The 21,991-nt window shown below is 40.6% G+C and overlaps 1 protein-coding gene across 4 annotated transcripts in view; it reads right to left on the reverse strand.

The window, feature by feature from the left end:
- Window positions 1-21,991, reverse strand: part of BRCA1 (BRCA1 DNA repair associated) — a 62,986-nt gene that overhangs the window by 31,861 nt on the left and 9,134 nt on the right. The window contains exons 4-11 of one of the 4 annotated variants that reach the window (XM_060080411.1): window positions 14,393-14,470; window positions 13,344-13,432; window positions 12,395-12,534; window positions 10,422-10,524; window positions 9,400-9,445; window positions 7,740-7,816; window positions 3,176-6,604; window positions 2,675-2,763 (exon numbers count right to left, since the gene is read on the reverse strand). In XM_060080411.1, the coding sequence (XP_059936394.1) occupies window positions 2,675-2,763; window positions 3,176-6,604; window positions 7,740-7,816; window positions 9,400-9,445; window positions 10,422-10,524; window positions 12,395-12,534; window positions 13,344-13,432; window positions 14,393-14,470 (4,051 nt within the window). Of the gene's footprint in view, window positions 1-2,674; window positions 2,764-3,175; window positions 6,605-7,739; window positions 7,817-9,399; window positions 9,446-10,421; window positions 10,528-12,394; window positions 12,535-13,343; window positions 13,433-14,392; window positions 14,471-21,991 lie in introns of all 4 variants that reach the window. The other 3 variants (XM_060080410.1, XM_060080413.1, XM_060080412.1) reach the window with 3 other exon arrangements.

Genomic DNA, 21,991 nt, shown 5'->3' on the forward strand with positions numbered 1-21,991 from the left:
CTGTGCAGCACAGGCAAAAGAGAAAAAAAAAAGAAAAGGACTCCAAAATCTTTTCATTAATTTAGTCACCATGGCAATCCTGCAGAAGTGGAGAATACAGGTGACAATTCAGGCACAGAACAGGCAGTGGTCTCAGAGGTTTCTTCCTGACTCCAGCAGGCTTCAGTCCTAGAGTGATTTGCTGTGTTGAAAACAGGCAGTAGAAGACAAGCCCTCTATCTATAGTCCTCATAGCAATGCCAAGACTCAGAAGTTTAGAACTGGATACTACCCAGTGTTGGCAAAGGTATAGGAAAATGGGAGCTACCAAGTACCACAGGGGCTGGAAGAGCACAGCTTGGTTCAGTCTTTCTAAAGGACAATTTAATAACATGTATCAAACAGAAAAATTCCAGTCCTAGGAATTTATACTAAGGAAGTCATTGGGGATGTGGGCAAATATCTAGCTATCAAGATAATACTACAGGGACTTCCCTAGTGGCACAGTGGATAAGACTCTGCACTTCTAATGCAGGGGGCCTGGGTTCGATCCCTCGTCAGAGAACTAGATCCCACATGCATGCCGCAAATAAAGAGTTCGCACGCCACAACTAAGGAGCCTGTGTGCTGCAACTAAGGAGCCGGAGAGCTGCAAATAAGGAGACCGCCTGCTGCAACTAAGACCCAGTGCAACCAAATAAATAAATAATGTTTTTAAAAGATAATAATACAGTGCTGTACATGATAGCAAACTGTGTCTCTTGCCCTGAAACCCTCATATTCAGCAATAGGTTGCATAAATCATGGTGTACACAAGGAAAGAATACTATATAGTAGTTAAAAATAAATTCATTGAAGGAAATTTAGTGACAGAGTAAAAACAATGTAAGTATGTAGAGTACCATCTGAATGTTTTTTAAAGATAAGGTATACACACACACACACACCACTGTGTACAACAGGAAGAAGAATATATACCAATAAGCTAATAGTAATGATTTTTAATGCATAGAATTTAATTTTAAAAATAATTAATACAAGTTCATGGTATAAAATTCAAGGCACAAAAGGATATTCAGAGAAAAGTAAGGCTTCCTCCTTCTCTTTCTCCCAATCATCTATTTCCCCACCTGAAGGCAACAACTATTACCTATCTTTTGTATATCATACCAGAGATAAATGTTAATATTTACCAAACCAATCTCTCTCTTTTTTTTTTTGTTTTAAGTTTTGGCTGCGTTGGGTCTTAGTTGGGGCATGCAGGATCTTTCATTGTGGCAAGTGGGCTCTCTAGCTGTGGTGCACAAGCTCAGTGGTAGCGGCGCACAGGCTTAGTTGCCCTGCGGCATGTGGGATCTTAGTTCCCCAACAGGGATGGAACCCGTGCCCCTGCAGTGGAAGCACGGAGTCTTAACCACTGGACTGTCAGGGATGATTTTTATTTATCTGTATTTTCTAAGTTTTTTATGATGCACATATACAATATTATAAGACTTTCGGTTTTTCTCAGTTTTATCTAAACTGGCATTTCAGGAAGTTCAGAAAAAAATGTCATTTTTTGCTAGCAGCGGAAGGTGTATTTAAGGTTTAGGTGAGAAAAAGAAGTCATGGCAGGATGATTCAAGGTGGTCCAGATAACTCCGTTTTAAGAATGTACATACTATAGTTCAGAGATGATAAGTAAATTGCCTAGAGTAACACAGCCAGGTACAAAAGTCTCACCAATATTACCACCAGCAACCACTGTGTCCATATTCTAAAAAAATAAGTTGAGGGTCTTCCCTGGTGGTCCAGTGGTTAAGACTCTGCGCTCCCGATGCAGGGGGCCCGGTTTGATCCCTGGTCAGGGAACTAGATCCCGCATGCTGCAACTAAAAAATCCCACATGGCACAACCTGGCGCAGCGGAAGGAAGGAAGGAAGGAAGGAAGGGAGAAAAAAGAGCTGAATGAGCCTGAAGTTTTGAATGTGAGAACTTAGAAAATCTGGGTGCCACTCCTGCAAAATAAAAATTAGGAGACAGAGCCAGGTTCTGTGAGGAATATGATGTTAACTTTTAGATGCTGTGGGAGAGAATGCTTTTCCTAGGAGACTATTCTGCCTGGAGTACGGAAATACTCATGTTACCAAATGCTGTCGATATGACAAAGCTGTTACCCCCCTCACAAGTCACCAAAATATGGGATATTGACCACTAGGAACAAGAAGTAAAATTGTGTACCTTTTAAAGAAAAAAGATGACTTACAGGCACTGAGGAACAAATAACTATACGATTTAAAAAGAAAAAACAAAAAGAAGTATCCACCAAACAGTGAAAGGCTAGATAGTGTCTAACAGGAAGAGAACTCTAGGTGTCAGTTTGGTACTGAGAAGAAACACACCCCTCTATTTGATACAGTAGTGCTTTCATATATGTTTTTGCTATAGGGCAAATGGGTTTTGAAGGTTTCACTTATTCATTAAATTCAGTATTTAGTGTTCTGCAGTGAGCATGTTGGTACGTACGTGTGTGTATGTGTGTGTATGAAATAGGAGGTAATGTGTTCCATCTCGGTGCTTACAATCCAATTTGAGGAGAAAAGGTCCCCCACACAACTGTTACACCATTAATTCTAAGAGGTGATATAAGCAAATGTAAGAACGCGGGATGCATAGCACTGAGAACACCACACACACATCCCCATGTGCTTTTTACCTGAGTGGTTAAGATATCGCTCTGAGAGGACAGCCCCAAACAGTCTTCAGAGAGGCTTGTTTCACTCTCATACTCGGATGCTGCTTCACCTTAAATGGTAATAAAAATAGAGATTCAGATGGAAAAACAGACAGGCAATACTCCCACTTGCAGTACCTGTTTCTTCTCATTGACAGGACAAACTTCACTTTCATGTCACACAAAATGATTATACTCTTTGTTTGGGGACACTGGATTTCCTCTCAGGAATTGTAAGGATGAAAACCAGAAGCAAGTCCACCAATAATGAGGGCATTAAATCTCATTCAAATAGAAAAGATGTTCTAGCTGAGTAAAGGACTTTTGAGGAAAAGCACCTTGGGAGGAACATGTTTAAAGTTTAAGAAGCAGTTACTTTCATTGTACTTGGAAACTCGTAAAATGTGCTCCCCCAAAGGCATAAACATTTAGCTCATTTCTATAAAATAGACGGGGGCAAACACAAAAACCTGGTTCCAATACCTAAGTCTGAATCCACACTCTGCTCTTCTTGGCGATTATCCTCTTCCAAGCCAGTTTCCCTCTCATCATCATCTGAAACCAATTCCTTCTCACTCAGAACTTCTTGGTTTTCAGACTGATGCTCCACTTGTTTGGAAAGAGGATCCAACATCAATAAAGGATCCTGGGTGTTAGTATTAGCGGTGAAGTCTTCCACTGCACTGTACCGTGAAGAAAATAAGCTATCAGAACATCTCACTTCCTCATGAAGGTGATGTTCCTGGGATGCCTTTGCCGATGTTACCTGGTCACTGCAGTCATTTAAGCTATTCTTCAATGATATTAGGTTCTCTTTTGTTTCCTTAGATAGACCCTCTGTGGCAACAGCATTATGTCTGGTAGATGGAGACAGTGTATTGGTGGTTACTTTACCAAGTAAGTGTTGGAAGCAGGGAAGCTCTTCATCCTCACTAGACACATTCTCTTCTGAGGACTCAGCCCCTCTTTCGTGACCCTGAGCCAAACATGTATGATGGGCTAAACGGCCAGGGCTCCTTCTGAATTCTCCTTTTTGGACACTTTGGCTAAAAACAGCAGATCTTTCCTTAATGTCACTTTCAGCAAAGTTGCTATTTTCCTTTATTTTGTCATCATTTAACAAATCATCAGGTGTCTCAGAACAAACCTGAGAAGCCTGGCTTCTTCCCATAGGTTGTTCTAGGTTATCTGAAATTGGACATGGGGAGAAATCTGCATTAACGGCCTGAAATGTGCCTTCATTTTCTCCTTGCCTTTTTATTTCAGGAAGTTGACAGTTACGTACAGGAAGACTTTGCTTATAGACTTCGGGTTGCTTAAGACCTAATCTGAGCAAAGCACTTAATTTAGGTCCTCTGTTTCTATCTAGTTTTGCTTGAATGTTTTCACCACTGGAACCTACTTCATTACTACTGGAACCTACTTCATTACTACTGGAACCTACTTCATTAATACTGCTTGAGCTAACTTCTTTAAAAGTGCTTTCTCGAATGTTATTTTGGCTAATTGTGCTCACTGTACTTTGAATGGTGCTCTCGTTTTCCACTGCTCTTTCAGGTGACATTACAGGCTCCTCAAACTTTTCCTCTGACAGGTTTTTCTTACATATAGTTTTAACAGATGACCTGATGGGAGAAAGTGATGGTATAAGATATGGGTTTTGTGAAATCCCATGTTTATTTGCAATAATGAGCTCAGTTTTGTTGCCTCTGAACTGTGATGACTGACAAAGCCTAGTTACTCTTTTTGCGCTATGTTTGGCATGATCGCTCGGCTTCTTATCTTTTTGATCAGCCACAGGGAAGTCCACAGTTGTATTAGTTGCCCGCACATGCTTGATTTTAGGCTCACTCTTTCCCTGATTTTCTTCTTTTTGTCTGCATTCAAGAGGGACTGTTGGACTTTGTTCCCTTAAGGACCCAGGGTGGGCACAGACTGTTGCACGCTCCTTTTCTGGATTTTCTGGATTTGAAAACAGAGCAAACGTCTGACGCTTTGAAACCTTGAACATATTCTGCAAATACTGCGTATCAAGTTCACTATCTTCCATTTCTATGCTCGCCTTCTCAATGTGGTTAACGTCATGTCCCAGTGGATCCTGAAAGTCCTCTGTGTCGTTCCTAATATCTTTAGAACAACCAGGGATAAGTTCCTTGGGGCTTTCAATTGCTGCACACAGACCCACATGTTGATTTGGTGCTGTCTTTGTCTTCCCTAGGGTGTCAGCTTCCAGTAATGAGATACTATCCTGAGTGCCATAATCAGTATCAGGTACCAAGGAAATACGGGTACTCTCTACAGATCTTTCAATTTGCAAACCTTTTCCTCCACTTAATGTCAAATCTTTGGGGTCTTTGGTACTATTCGACACTTGAATTGTTCCTAGGCTCTCCTCTCTTTGAAGGCTAGGATGAACAAACTCTTGAAGTTTATTAGAACTGGAACAGTGAGTTAAAAAAACAGGTATGTTTGTTAAATTTAGTTCTGGATAAGTGTCACTGGCAAGTCTTTTATTTATTTGTTCGTGTGGCTTGTTACTCTTCTTGGCTCCAGTTGTAGGTTCTTTATCTCCCATGAATTGAAGCTTTTTGCCGTGCCTGACTGGCATTTGGCTGGAATGTTTTTTCTGCATCTCTTCACTGCTAGAAAAACTATCAATTTGTAGTTCAGTATGAGTAGGTGGGCTTGGGTTTCTACTGACTACTACTAGTTCAAGTGCATGAATCTTCCTGGTAGAGGACTTCCTCCTCAGCCTATTTTTAGGTGCTTTTGAACTATGGATATTCAATTCTAGTTCCATATTCCTTATACTGCTGCTTATAGGTTCAGCCTTAGTTCTGAAAGCAGATTCTTTTTCCAATGACTCTGTTAGGTTAGCATTTTTCTCTTTCTGAACATAACCACCTTTCATTTCAGTCTCATGACCATTACTAGTAATATTCATCCCACGACCATTCTGCTCTGTTTGGTCAGTTCCCTCAATTATTTTTTCAGGAGTCTTTGGAATAACTGGCAAATCGACTTTCTTGATAAAATCCTCAGGATGAAGGCCTGATGTACTTCTCCTTTTACGCTTTAGTTTATTTGTGAGGGGGTGCTCTTGTGTTATCTGAGGTTCTACAGTAGATGCTCCTATAATTAGATCTTCAGCTATGCGGCTCAAGTTACGGAGGCTCGCCTTCCTCTGATAGATTTTCCCAAATATTTTATCTTCAATATTATTCTCTACTGGTTTGGAGTGGACTCTTTCACTTTCACGTATTAAAGCACCATGAGGATCACTAGCCATTAAGTCTATTTTCTCTGAAGAACCCAAATATCCATCAACTTCCTTTGGAACTTCCACTGCACGAGCTACTTCAGTGTTTGATTCAAATCTCCCATCACGTGAGTCGTTAGAAGTTAACATTTCATCACTTCTGGAAAACCATTCATTAACTTTCTGTATGCTACTATTCACTGTTATCCAAGGAAACTCTTGGGAATCTCTAGGACTGTCAGAGCATGCAGGTTTCTGCTTATTCAGTTCTTTTCTCCCATATAGGGGATCAGCATTCAGAACCACCTTTTTCTCTGTACTGGGAGTCTGCCTATCATTACATGTGTCCTTACTTTCAGCCCATCTGCTCTGTTGGCTCTTTGCTAAGACAGGCTGTTTGCTTTTATTACAGAATTCAGCCTTTTCTACATTCATTCTGTCTTTAGTGAGTAATAAACTGCTGTTTTCATGCTGTAATGAGCTGGCATGAGTATCTGTGCCACATGGCTCCACATGCAAGTTTGAAACAAAAATACCCTGATACTTTTCTGGATGCTTCTCAGTTTCATGCTTCCCAGTGGTGGTCAAATCTTTATTACTGAATTGATGATGTTCAACCTTTGTTATGTCCTTCTCAGAAAACTCACAAGCAGCTAGAAAAAAAAAAAAAAAAAAACCCAAGGTGTTTAAAGACGGAATTATTATGAAAAAAATATGTACTTAATACAACTTTGTTGAGGGGGAATGAAGGAACTGGCTATTCTTAGAGAAACCTCAACTATCAAGTATACTGAAGATGTAGCTCATACTCTTCTGCTTAATTCCTATTTATCTAGATTCTCATTATTTCCACTCAAAATAGAATTTTAATTTCAGAATTCTCCCTACTCATAAACCATACCTCCTATTTCGCTAAACTCTAACAGTGAATTAAAAGCACAGTTTGAGACTCACAGACATGGAGAACAGACATGTGGTTGATAAGGGGGAGGGAAGGTGGGGGAGAGATGAAGGGGGAGTTTGGGGTTAGCAGATGCAAACTAGTATATATAGAATGGATAAATAATGAGATCCTACTGTATAGCACAGGGAACTATATTCAATATCCTGTGATAAACCATAATGGAAAATATTACAAAACATGTATATATGTGTAAAACTGAATCACTTTGCTGTACAGCAGAAATTAACACAATATTGTAAATCAACTCTACTTCAATCAAAAAAAAATGCACAGTTTGGGCGTCAGACATATAGTGCTTCTGTTCTATCTTCAGACTCATACTCCCTCTATCTAAATACCAGTATGCAAAGTATGAAATAAAAACACAGCAGTTAAAAGTAAAGGCAACATGGGCTTCCCTGGTGGCACAGTGGTTGAGAGTCCGCCTGCCGATGCAGGGGACACGGGTTCGTGCCCCGGTCCAGGAAGATCCCACATGCCGCGGAGCAGCTGGGCCCGTGAGCCATGGCCACTGAGCCTGCGCGTCCGGAGCCTGTGCTCCACAACGGGAGAGGCCACAACAGTGAGAGGCACGCGTACCGCCAAAAAAAAAAAAAAAAAAGGAAAGGCAACAACCAATTACATAGGGTACTATTATAACCATATCAGTCTAGTGCCATTGTCAGGCTGTACCATGACATCTGAGAAAGAACGATATTCTAACTCTGCCAAGAAATGTTGTGCAATATAAACGTCCCAAATGGTTCTTCAGAATAATCTAATTACAGTACCACAACTACCTATTCTTTCTTTAGTGCTTGTTAAGTTGGAAGACTTGCCATTACCCTTTTTTGCAGGATTCAAACTGGCTTCAGCCTTGGCTCCTTGAGGGGTGATTTCTAACAATTCATGGTCTCTTACACTATAGGGAAAAGACAGAAGCCTTAGTGAGAAACAGTAGTTTATATGTGCAAATAGTTGTCACATGATCAAGTATTTTAGCTCCTCTAGGTAGGGTTGCAATAAGGGTGATCAATCTGATTCACTTTTTGAAATCTGCGCTCTCCTTTGGTAACTTCTAGTCAAAATGAAATGGTCAAAGACTGAGAACATACAGTCACAAAAATCACAGCAGTAGTATAGAACATTGCTTTATGGACATACAAATGAGAACTAAAACTTAAATGATGGCCAAATAATAGCTAAAAGATAGTAAAGAGAAAACCAACAAAACTTAAAATATATCTTAATGAGAATACAAGTACAAAGTTATCTAAACAAAGGGAGCACTGGGATGGAACAGACATTCCAATAGAATGCAAAAGCTACCACTTTGCAGCACTGCCTTCTGTGCTTCTTTTCAGGCTAAAAACCATTTTCTCCCAATTGAGAGATCAGGAAAAAGTCATTTGCAGACAAAATCTGATTGGCGGGCTTCCCTGGTGGCGCAGTGGTTGAGAGTCCGCCTGCCGATGCAGGGGACACGGGTTCGTGCCCTGATCCCGGAGGATCCCACATGCCACGGAGCGGCTGGGCCCGCGAGCCATGGCCGCGGGGCCTGTGTGTCCGGAGCCTGTGCTCTGCAACGGGAGAGGCCACAGCAGTGAGAGGCCCGCGTACAGCAAAAAAAAAAAAAAAAAAAAAAAAAAATCTGATTGGCAATGACACCATCACAGATCTTAGGGTCAAGCAATAATTCCTAACGAAAGCAATTTGACAACCCAGTTGGGGGCTGCTTGTAGATTATGGTTTAATTTATGTAGACAAAGTTTGAGTTACAGACGGAATTAAGGAACAGAGGAAGGAAAGAATTGAAAACTGAGTACTCTAATGTTTTCAACAGCCACAATTATCACTGAGTGAACACTACCATACACGAGGAACTAAGCTAGGGCACAACCATCTGCTGGAAGCAAGTCTGTGCATAGTTCTACTGTTACCTTAAACTCTTTCAAACTCTTTACTAAGAAACCAACCAACGAAGCAAAAAGGATACTTTCTGGACTTCCCTGGCAGCGCAGTGGTTAAGAATCCGCCTGCCAATGCAGGGGACACGGGTTCGAGCCCTGGTCCGGGAAGATCCCACATGCCGCTGAGCAGCTAAGCCTGTGTGCCACAACTGTTGAGTCTGTGCTCTAGAGCCTGCGAGCCACAACTACTGAACCTGTATGCCACAACTACTGAAGCCCGCGCACCTAGAGCCCGTGCTCTGCAACAAGAGAAGCCACCGCCATGAGAAGCCCACGCACTGCACTGAAGAGTAGCCTCCGCTTGCAGCAACTAGAGAAAGTCCACATGCAGCAACGAAGAACCAATGCAACCAAAAACAAATAAATAAATATTTTTTAAAGGGATATTTTCTCAGCTATAAAATGAGGAGATTAAAGTAGATGGTCTTTAAGGTCTATTCCAATGCCATGATTCTAACCTAAAGAAATACCAATCCTTAATATTAACTAGATACAAAAATGCCAGCTTCATAGAAAAAGGCTCTCTTTGACTCACCTGAAATAACTGGCCTTAGTAATTGTATCTTCAGAAGAATCAGATCCTAAAAAAATTCCCCAAATACCCCCAAATAACAAATCAATAAAAGGATTTTTATTGAAAGGGTTAAACTCAAAAAATACACTTGTTGCAAAACATATCTTCAAGAAATATTTACTGAGCACCCACTACATGGCAGACACAATGATACATATGTCAGGCAATACAGAGAAGTGGTCATAAGCACAGGTTTGAATCATGACTCTGTCACTTACTAGCTTTACAACCTTGGCAAAATTTCTTAACCTCTCTGTGCCTTAATTCCCTCATCTGTAAAATAAGTATAATAGTAGTAATCATCTCAGGTTTGTCATGCATCTTAAATGAGTTACACAAGTAAATCACACCAGTGCGTGCACTACAGTAGGTGCTCCTAAATATTTTCTATTATAATTATCTTGATTATTTTTATGAGGCAATACCTGTTGTCTAGGAACTTATGATCTTAAAAGGGGAAAAGACAAAAGAAATTTCGAAAGAATATGATAAGTGTTATGTCAAACATTAGTGCTTGGGAGCTAAAAGGAGGGCCGTTCTTTCCAATTATAAATATACTCTAAAGGATAAGACATAGAGAGACCTGTTTGAACTGAGCTCAGCTGTTCTTAAAAGTCTTTCTAAAAAAAAAAAAAAAAAAAAGTCTTTCTAGTCTAGTACAAGTTATCTTAGATCCCTCCAATGCTGTAGCCCACTCATCACATTCTTCCTTAGCCCTACTCTCCATATTTCCAAAGTATATTTACACATACTTATAACCAGACATCCTTTCTTTTGCTCTCTTTACAAAGGAAGGTTCTTTAAGGTGAGACCTGCATCTTTTACATTATTTATAACACATCATAAGGCTAGTAAAATTATTTTATTTTCACTTCCTAGAGCTCCCTCCCACTGTGTAAATTGTGACCAAGGTTTTTGGTAAAACTCTTAGACAAGGAATCCAGCAACTATTATTCTAAACTTACAAAATCTGAGACTCTTACCCAAGTCAATGTAGACGGACTTATTCTGAGGTTGTATCTGCTGCTTTGTCCTCAGAGATCTCACAATTCCAAGGTCAGAGAGCTGGACACTAAGACTGGTTTCCTGCTAAGCAGTAAAGAATGATCAGCAAATTGTTGGCCAGTCCTGTGCTTTTTTTTTTCTTAACAGAAACTCAAAGCCATGGACAAAACAAATAGATCATTATCAATTAGCTAACATTTATGACACCTCAAAAAAAAAACTTCGCAGACTACACACCAGAATGTATGAGTTTTGTGTGCTTTGAATACTTTTCCCCTCTCTCTGTTGTTCTAAATTTTTCTAAAATAAATATGTATTATCTGTGTAATATTTTTAAAGATAAGGAAAGCATTTTTTTTTCTTTTTGGTTTTGTTTTTGTCTTTCTTTTTTCATTATTTATTTATTTATTTATTTATTTATGGCTGCATTGGGTCTTCATTGCTGCACTCGGGCTTTCTCTAGTTACGGCAAGCGGGGGCTACACGGGCTACTCTTCGTTGCGTGTGCAGGCTTCTCATTGTGGTGGCTTCTGTTGAGGAGCACGGGCTCTACGTGCGGGGGCTTCAGTAGTTGTGGCATGTGGGCTCAGTAGTTGTGGCACACAGGCTCAGTAGTTGTGGCTCATGGGCTCTAGAGAGCAGGCTCAGTAGTGGTGCACCAACTTAGCTGCTCCGTGGCATGTGGGACCTTCCCGGACCAGGGCTCAAAACTGTGTCCCCTGCGTTGGCAGGTGGGTTCTTAACCACCGCACCACCAGGGAAGCCCCAAAGTAAATTTTTAAAAAGGATAAATGAAAATAAAGAAAACCCAGCAAGCCTAAGAATATTCAGTACAGGAGAGAATATTTAGAAACGGGACCTTGCTCTGATGAAGCTTTCCTTCTTCTTTTTAAGCCCTTCAACATCTACCGAAAAATGAATGCTGGTACTATGAGAACTAATTTTTTTAAATTAATTAATTAATTAATTAATTAATTTATTTATTTATTTTTTCTTTTTGCGGTATGTGGGCCTCTCACTGTTGTGGCCTCTCCCGTTGCGGAGCACAGGCTCCGGATGCGCAGGCCCAGTGGCCATGGCTCACGGGCCCAGCCGCTCCGCGGCATATGGGATCCTCCCAGACCGGGGCACGAACCCGTATCCCCTGCATCGGCAGGCGGACTCTTAACCACTGCGCCACCAGGGAGGCCCTAATTTATTTATTTATTTTTGGCTGCGTTGGGTCTTTGCTGTGCATGGGCTTTCTTTAGTTGTGGTGAGCGGGGGCCACTCTTCGCTGTGGTGCGCTGGCTCCTCTTTGCAGTGGCTTCTCCTGTTGCAGAGCACAGGCTCTAGGCTTGCGGGCTCTAGAGTGCAGGCTCAGTAGTTGTGGCTCACTGGCTTAGTTGCTCCGTGGCATGTGGGATCTTCCTGGACCGGGGCTCGAACCCATGTCCCCTGCATTGACAGGCAGACTCATACCCACTGCGCCACCAGGGAAACCAGAGAACTATTATTTTTAAGATCTTCATTATTCATTCACATATGAATAACAACAGTGCAAATCTCTGCATTTTCTTTGACAATTACACTTTTAACTTGAAGCAATTTTCAAATGTTAAAAACCGATTTTTTTTTTCCAGGCAACTTTTCAGAGGAAATAAAATAGAAGATAAATTTCCTTGTCCCTGGAGAACTGCCATAAGATGGTTATTTTAAAAACTAGCAAGCTGACCATCAGTGTCCTTGTGTCTATCTTAGACAGATATGAACAAAAATATGTTCATCAGAATGAACAAAGCACTAAAACCGGGGACCTTCTCTCGTCTCCTCTAACTCTTGTTTGGCCACTTAATTTACCATCTTCCCTTGTTTACTGACTTTTTATGTAAATCCATAAGCATATAGCACACTCACCAACTCACAGTGCTCAGTAAAGAGATGTTATCAGAATACACAAAAATGGCCTTACCAAGGTAGGGTTTTCAGGTTCACTCTGTTGAAGTCTTTTGGCCCGGTTTCGGTAGCCCATAGTTTGAATGATAGAAACTTCCTCCTTTAGATGCTCAGGAGAGTTATTTTCCTTTTTTGAAAAGTTATAACTGTTTGCGACTGTGAATTACAAAGGAAAACATTATTTTTGCAGTTAGAAAAAAATGTATTAATTGTAAGCAAAGAACCAAGAGAAAGCCTGTGTATGCTCTTCGTTGTACAATATTAAAACAATGCATTAAAGGTTGCCTATACTTTTTTTAAAAATGAACTTCAGAAGTTCTACTCCTAGGAAACGAACACACAGACCAAAGTTATTTCTACTCCTTTTTTTCCCACCTTAATACTAACAAATTTGCTATTAATACCATATTTCACTGAAACTAAAATACCAGTGATATAAAATGCACCATTATTTTCTGTACCACTAAGAAAGAAAACACTAAATTAAACAATGACACACCATTGATGGTAAATTGCTCCCAATTTTGGAGATGTGCAAATAAAAAACGTGCATCTTAGTATGGATAAAATAAGGTGTGAGACCAGTGGGAATGATTTAAAAAATAGATTACAGGGGCTTCCCTGGTGGCGCAGTGGTTGAGAGTCCGCCTGCCGATGCAGGGGACACGGGTTCGTGCCCCGGTCCGGGAAGATCCCACATGCCGCAGAGCGGCTGGGCCCGTGAGCTGTGGACACTGAGCCTGCGCGTCCGGAGCCTGTGCTCCACAACAGGAGAGGCCACAACAGTGAGAGGCCCGCGTACCGCAAATCAAAAAAAAAAAAAAAAAAAAAAGATTACAGATAAAGAGCTAAAGTTAACCTAGACCAAAAGGTCTTACCACATATTCATATAAAATAATTCCACAAACTTCCATTTTAATAGATGGCCACTTGAGCATTGGCCCCTGGGGTCATGCAACACTTACTCTGCAATCCTGTGTCAAGCTCAAAAGCATGAATAATCTTCAAAAGCTCTTCAACAAGCTGACTAAATCTTGTACTTTCTTGTAGGCTTCTGAAAGTAAATTGTTTGAAAGACACACTTAGCAAGTGATTACCAACTTTTGAAGGACACTAAAATAAGGAAAGACATGTAAACAAATAAAAAAAGAAGTAGCAACAGTTAAAAAAATAACTATATGAAAAGAACAGAGCTATTAGTGACATTTCACTAATCAAAACATCATTGACAGCAGAATAAACCACATAGCATATTGATTGTTTTTATAATTTGTTTTGGCCATTCAAACTTACCAAAAGCCTATAACTATCTAAAATAATAGTACTTTGAATCCACAGTAGATATAAATCCATTGCATTGAGAACTTATTATTCTTAACATCTGAATCCCATCCACCCAAACTGCCACTTCTAGCTCTCAGGGATTTCTGCCTAATCATGATTACATTATTTCAAAATCACAGACAGATAACAATGTCCAAAGAGAGATTTTGGTTTAGGACAGTTGTAGGACAATATAATTTATTTATTCATTGACATATCTGAGTGACTACTATGTGTCAAACATTGGAAAAACAGTGTTGACTGAGACAGACAAAGCCAGTGCCCTAATAGAGCTTACATCCTGGCCAGAGGGACACACGATATATAAATGCATTGCATATGTGTGTGTGTAAATAAGTAGAAATATACGCAAGGAAGAAAAATAAAAGCAGGATCAGGACAATGGGGTCAGGGTGGTACAGTCCTATATTAGATAAGGCTGCAAGTTCTTGCATCATATAGAAGGATTAGAAAAAGGCAATGAATTGCTAGTACCTGTATAAGGCAGATGTACTGTAAAATTTTCAGAAAAATGACTTGAGAAATAATTTACCCTGTCAGCTAAACACGCTTTTTTATATATTTTTCTACTGATGAGTGGTTTGATAGGAATACCAGCTATGTTATTAAGGAATTTCTACTTTTTCCTGTTGTTGTCACTTCCAACCTCCCAATTACCCAAATTATATACCTTCTGGTTATATCATTCTTACACAAAGGACACTGTGAAGGCCCTTTCTTCTGGTTGAGAAGTTTCAGCATACATAATCTGTAAATTTTAAAGAATGAAAAGAACAACTCAAGTTACATTTTTTTTTTGCAGAGAGAATATTCAAAAAGCAAATAGCCATGAAAAGATAATCTCACAACTGCCCTTAAGAGCCATTTTAAAGATAATGGCAGGTGAATTACAACCAGTGGCCTTCTTTAATTCTTTTTAGATGCTGTATAATCAGAAAACAAACTATATAAGCAAAGATCTATGAAAACTGAACTTACATGCATATGGCTTACTGTTATGATCAAATAAAACTTATTAAAAGTTAATATGGCATATTTAATGATATACTCATAATTATTTCATGCTGCATAATCAGACATAAATGGTAAGTGGTTCAAGTAAAATGATTATAATTAGTTTTAAAACTCAGCACCTCAATACAAAAGTTACAGTAATCAAGACACCATGGTACTAGCATAAGGATAAACATATACATAAATGGAATAGAATGAGAGTACAAACATACATCTATGCTACTGTTGATTTTCAACAGTAGCACCAAGACAATTAAATGGAAAAGGAATAATCTTATCAACAAATAGTGCTGGGACAGCTAGATATCCACATGCAAAAAAATGAAGATAGACTCCTACCTCACACAATACAGAAAAATTAACTCAAAATGGATCACAGAACTAAATGTAAGAACTAAAACTATAAATGTTTGTGACCATGGGTTAAGCAATGATTTCATAAATAAATAAATGGCAAAAACACAAGCAACCAAAGAAAAAATGGGTACACTAGACTACATCAAACTTAAAAACTTTGGTGTTACAAATAATACTATGAAGAAAGCGAAGGGACAATCCACAGAAGGAGAGAAAATATCTGTTAATCATATATCTGATAAGGGACTTGTATCCAGAATATATGAAGAACTCTTAAAATTCAATAAAAAAAGAAATAACCCAATTAAAAAATGGGCAAAGGATATGAAGAACTATTTTTTCCAAAGGAGATATACAAATGGTCAATAAGCACATGAAAAGATGCTCGATATCATTAGTCATTAGGAAAAAGGAAATCAAAGCCACAATGAGATGCCACTTTATGCCCACTATGATGGCCCTAATTAAAAAGACAGATAATAAGTATTGGCGAAGATGTGGAGCAACTGAAATCCTCATTCATTGCTGGTGGAAATATAAAACAATGCAGTCACTTCGGAAAACTGTTTGGCAGTTCCTCAAGATGTTAAACAAAGAGTTACCATAAGACTCTGCAATTCTACTCCTAGGTTTCTTTCCAGGAGAAATGAAAACATAAGCCCACATAAAATTTGTACACATGACTTCTTCCCTGGTGGCACAGTGGTTGAGAATCCGCCTGCCGATGCAGGGGACACAGGTTTGAGCCCTGGTCCAGGAAGATCCCACGTGCCACAGAGCAACTAAGCCCGTGCGCCACAACTACTGAGCCCGCATGCCACACTACTGAAGCCCGTGCGCCTAGAGCCCATGCTCCGCAACGAGAAGCCACCTCAATGAGAAGCCCGTGCACCGCAACGAAGAGTAGCCCCCCGCTCACCACAACTAGAGAAAGCCCACGCACAGCAACGAAGACCCAACGCAGCCATAAATAAATAAATAAATAAAATAAAAACCAAAACAAAACCCCTCAAGGCTGGAAGAAAACATGCTCCTTTTTATATTCACAATGCCCAACAGAGCATCTGGCATAACCAAGCTGCCCACTAGACATCTAAGGAATGAAGGAGGCTCATTCAGGGTTTTAGAATGGCTTTGGATAAAGAACAATTTTCTTCTTTGTCTCAGACGCTGAATATGGCTAAGAAGACTTGAAAATCATATGCAACATGTTCAGAGTCAGCTTCCTTTTTTTTAAAATAAAGATTTTAACATTTATTTATTTAGGCTGCGCCGGGTCTTAGCTGCAGCATGCGGGCTTCTTAGCTGCAGCATGCTGACTCTTAGTTGTGGCATGCGGACTCTTAGTTCTAGAATGCATGAGGGATTCTAGTTCCCCAACCAGGGATCAAACCCGGGCCCCCTGCATTGGAAGCACTGAGTTTTACCCCCTGAACCACCAGGGAAGTCCTGAGTCAGCTTTCTTAAGAAAGGAAAATACTGCTCCCATTGGCTGGTGGTGTCCATAAAGATCAACGTTCCCATAGGAAGAAGACAAAAGAAGACTCAAGAGAGGTAGAATGGAAAAAAGGGAAGAGAGCAGAAGTAGCTGTGGTGATGATTATTAAAAGCAGTGATTCACTGATACAACCAGTATTTACTACATGTGCAGTATTGTTCTAGATGCGAGAAATTCAGTGGAAAAGGAAAACAAAATCCCTGCTATTATAAAGGACATAATATTATGGCGAGGGAGGTGACTGGGGAAGGGAGTAGAGAAGATACCGACATTGAAGAGAGCCAGGAAAGAAGATTTAGGGAGCTGAAAAGGCAGTGGGAATGGTGAGCCAGCAGGCACTTAGAGAGCACTTTTTACTGGCCAGGTCCTTTAACATGCATTGCTCTCTCTCAGTCTATACAACCCTAAAGTATTATCTTCATTTTACAGTAGAGACTTGTCCCAGATCATACAGTAATCAAGTAAGTGGTAAAGGTGATACTCGATCTAGGATTGAACTGTAGCAAAGCCCATGGTTTTTCCACCAGAGAAAGTAAATGTAGGTAGGTTTGGTCAAGGAGACCCAGGGGTCCTTCTTCACTTGTATAGTTGCTTGAACTACCACATTGCACTTGACAACAATTCTATAGTTTAGGGGACAGGGGTATCAAAAAGCTACCTGCTCTGTATATAAAGCCCATTTAAACATTTATTTATTTATTTGGCAGTGCTGGGCCTTAGTTGTGGCATGGGGGATCTTCGTTGCCGTGTGTGGGACCTCTGTTGCGGCATGTGGTATCTTTAGTTGCGGCATGCGGGAGGCATGCGGGATCTAGTTCCCCGACCAGGGATCGAAACTGGGCCCCCTGCATTGGGAGCACAGAGTCCTAACCACTGGACCCAGGGAAGTCCCATAAAGTCCATTTAAAGAGCCACAAAATAGAGGCTACCACTCCTTGAGAAGATGCAAATACTACCTGCACTCTACCATAATGGCTCTAGGAGGCATCAATGCATCACACTGGCAAATGGTACAATTCAACAATTCAGAGTAGAGGTAGGGAGGTAATTCCCTAAACATAGTACTGCAGAATACAGCAGCTAAGATACTGCGTGATAAGCCAAGCTATAGATGTTGCAGCCTGTACAATAATTACATAAGTAACACAGGAGAACCAGATACGTAGAAATCAACCAAGATATTATGAGTTCCAATCTTTCTTTATGCTAGAAAAAGAACAAACTCATAAAGGTTATTAACTAAACTCAAAAGAGAAAATAAACTTGTACATGACTTGAAAAGACTGAGCTAAGGAAAATATTGACAGATCAACAGAACAGTGGCATGTCTTTCAGGGCTCAGAAGAATTTATTAAACTCTGTTTTAGAACCCTGGGGAATCTATGTGATGCACTAATTAAATGAAAACACATATACAAGTTCTACAAAAGGTTCTTAGTGAAAAGGTCTAAGAAAAGTTTTGGGATTCTTGGGTTTCTAAAGCCCAATGGTTAAGGAAAGGCAATACATTTTTAAAGAAAATGCAGTATGTTTTCTAAAGGGCAGCTTCAGCTTTTTAAGAAAACGCTGATGGAGAATAGTAAAATCACAGTGCCACAAACAAACTTGGGAGACTTTTCAGAGTACTGATTTTTGAGCACATCTACACCCTGAACAGTTTAACAAGTTATGGAAACTCATCTAATTTTGAGTTGCTTGTCCAAGTCTATCCTGGCAGGAAGCAATGAATTAATAGTTCTAAGTACAAGCAAAATAAAGGCAAGCTGACTTTTGGCTACCTTCAGTTATATTGGGTGCCCTGGCTTACTATCAACAGAGCTAAGATAATAGACAAATATGGTCCCTTGTTAAAGGAAATAAAGACCCTGAGAGCTCCACAGCTTAGCGTCTCAGCATCCACTTATGTTGCTGGTCCCACCAAACCTTGTCAGTTTGTATAAATAAGGTTCTGTTTTCTTTTCTTTTTAAAAAAAATTATTTATTTTTGGTTGTGTTGGGTCTTTGTTGCTGTGCGCAGGCTTTCTCTAGTTGTGGCAAGCGGGGGCTACTCTTCGTTGCAGTGCATGGTCTTCTCATTGCAGTGGCTTCTCTTGTTGCGGAGCACGGGCTCTAGGCACGTGGGCTTCAGTAATTGTGGCACATGGGCTCAGCAGTTGTGGCGCATGGGCTTAGTTGCTCCATAGCATGTGGGATCTTACCAGACCAGGGCTCAAACCCGTGTCCCCTGCATTGGCAGGCGGATTCTTAACCACTGCGCCACGAGGGAAGTCCTAAGGCTCTGTTTTTTTTGTTTTGTTTTGTTTTTTGCGGTATGCGGGCCTCTCACTGTTGTGGCCTCTCCCATTGCGGAGCACAGGCTCCGGACACGCAGGCTCAGCGGCCATGGCTCACGGGCCCAGCCGCTCCGCGGCATGTGGGATCTTCCCGGACTGGGGCACGAACCCGTGTCCCCTGCATCAGCAGGCGGACTCTCAACCACGGCGCCACCAGGGAAGCCCCCAAAAGGTTTTTTTAAAAGGTGAAATTAATATAGTTATATATTTTTAACCCAATTATGGCTAAAATTTTATCATTTCAAAATATAAAAATATTAATGAGATATTTGACATTCTTTGTTTGTAGTAAGTCTCTGAAAGCTTGTGTTTTTCCATACTTACAGTACATTTTAGCTCGGACTAGCCATATTTCAAGTGCTCAATAGCCACATGTGGCAGCTGTATTGGACAACACAGCTCTAGAAACTAACTACTCAAAGTGGGACTCATGGGTCTGTAGCAACCACATCACATGGGAAGTTCCTAGAATCTCAGCTGTACCCCAAACCTGCTGAATCAGAATCTGCATTTTAACAGGATCCCCAGGAGATTCTTATGCACATTAAAGTTTGAGAAGCAGTGCTCTGGAATGATAACCTTTCCATACACTTATATGGAGGATACTAAGAGGGACTAGACCAAGGAAGGCTGAGGTTTAAAGACCAGATAGACCAAGTAAGGCAAGTCTTGGGGTCAATTAACTGAGGAGATCCAGATAAGTGATGAGTCAGTGTCGGGGACGTTTCACGGCTGGATACATTAGATCATGACACCAGGGAATTCTGTAATCTAGTAATAGGTCAGTATGTCAGAGGTCCAGAAATAGGCAAGAGATGGATAATCTAGCGAGTAGATTGAACATTGTCTCTCAGGAGTCTAGCAGCAGAAATGAGAAGTTCAGGGTGGTAGTTATAAGGGAAGAAAAGTAGCAGGGACCCAGCCATAGGAGGCTGAGGGTTAGTGGTAAGATTCTCATCCCTAGGAGACAAGAGCCTTGACTCAGGGGACTGGGATACTGGGCAAGGAACCTAGGCAGAATCTCCCAGATGAAGAGCTCAAGATAGCTTCTTGGTGGGGGAGGGATAAATTGGAAGATTGGGCTTGACATATACACACTACTATATATAAAATAGATAACTAATAAGGACCTACTGTATAGCACAGGGAACTCTACTCAAGACTCTGTAATGGCCTGTATGGGAAAAGCATCTAAAAAAGAGTGAATATATGTATATGTGTAACTGATTCACTTTCCTGTACACCTGAAACTAACACAATGTTGTAAATCAACTATACTCCAGTAAAAATTTTTTAAAAAGGTAGCTTCTTAATTGCTGGAACTAAAGTACAAACCAGAGGTTTGATTAAAAAAACAGAGCCTTGGGGCTTCCCTGGTGGCGCAGTGGTTGAGAGTCCGCCTGCCGATGCAGGGGACACGGGTTCGTGCCCCGGTCCGGGAAGATCCCACGTGCCACGGAGCTCAGCCGTGGCCGCTGAGCCTGCGCGTCCGGAGCCTGTGCTCCGCAACGGGAGAGGCCACAACAGTGAGAGGCCCGCGTACCGCCAAAAAAAATAATAATGAAATAAAAAAACCTTTCGGTAATGTGGCTACTAGAAAATTTAAGTTAGATTTATATGGCTCAGATTATATCTCTTTGGACAATGTGGTCTAGATCTTTCAAAAAGTATTACACATTTCATCTGTTGTTTGGAAGCTGCAAGCTAATGCATGAATGGCCTAAGTAATATTTTCTAAACTGGTACCATTGTACTTTCTGTATATCTCATGAAAGATTTCAGAACTACAGGCTTACTCCGGTCAATAAAGCTGCGTTATCGTTAGCAATTAGAGCTCACCTTGAGAAAATACAATTAATGCTTGGGGGTATTTTTCTGAGCTTTCTTATCATATAGATCAAGGTGTTATTCAGACTATAAAGGTATTACAGAAGATATTTCATGAAAAAGTTGATCTATCACACAGGCATTATACTAAACTTTTAATTCTAACTTATCACTTAAAATATGGCTGGCTAGGGCTTCCCTGGTGGCGCAGTGGTTGAGAGTCCGCCTGCCGATGCCAGGAAGATCCCACATGCTGCAGAGCAGCTGGGCCCACGAGCCATGGCCGCTGAGCCTGCGCGTCTGGAGCCTGTGCTCCGCAACGGGAGAGGCCACAACAGTGAGAGGCCCGCGTACCGCAAAAAAAAAAAAAAAAAAAAGCCTGGCTATTCTGCTTTTCTTATCCTCCATATTAGGAATTGCAAGCCTTTTTCACTCTCCTCCAGTTGCCAACTTTAACCTTCTCAATCTCAACAGATGTCTTTACCTCCAACTTCACTGAATAACAACTATTTCTCTTTCTAGCATCCATTCTCTAGTTCCAATCACTCTGCCTCCTCTTGGATCTTTCTCTCTTGCAAATATCATCTCCCCTCTGAGGGCTCCTTCCTTTTTTAATACAACTCCTCTATGTATATGAAAAGTTAGTTTCTTTTTCCTGAACATATTCTTTCTTCTCTTCATACCTTTGCTCATATTATTTCCTCTGCCTGTAAAACTGCCTTCTTCCACAAGCTCTCAAAGTAATGAATGTTCATAATTTAATCTCTTCTTTACACACTATAATACCGTATGTTCATTATTCAAGGGGACAGGAAAGCATACAGTACATTTCAGAAAGATTCTTGTCAAGAAACAGTGAAAGTCCCAGCATTTAAAAGGTTAGTCTTCAGCTATCTGTAACCTTTTAAATAGTGGGACCTTAAAATTTTGTTTTATAAAGGTACTGATCTATAAAGAAAATGGCCCTATACCACAGACAGTTTCAGAAGCTTCCCTCTAGAGGCCACAAAACTAAAAATTCTTGAAGGAGAGATAAAGCCATGCTGCCATGACACCTGACCAGGGAGAAGGGCCTGAAGAATGAGAAGGAAACTGTTGGGAACAGATCTAGGCCAGTGGCGTGACCTGGAAAAGGGGTGACAGTGGAAATGGGCTCTGGATCCTTGTTGGGACAGATAAATAGCAAGAAGGTAAAATTCAGAGGAAGGAAGGGGCTGGCCAGCTGGCAGACTTGTGCTCA

Source organism: Mesoplodon densirostris, chromosome 18, assembly GCF_025265405.1.
Source record: "Mesoplodon densirostris isolate mMesDen1 chromosome 18, mMesDen1 primary haplotype, whole genome shotgun sequence".
NCBI classification, from domain to species: Eukaryota; Metazoa; Chordata; class Mammalia; order Artiodactyla; family Ziphiidae; genus Mesoplodon; species Mesoplodon densirostris.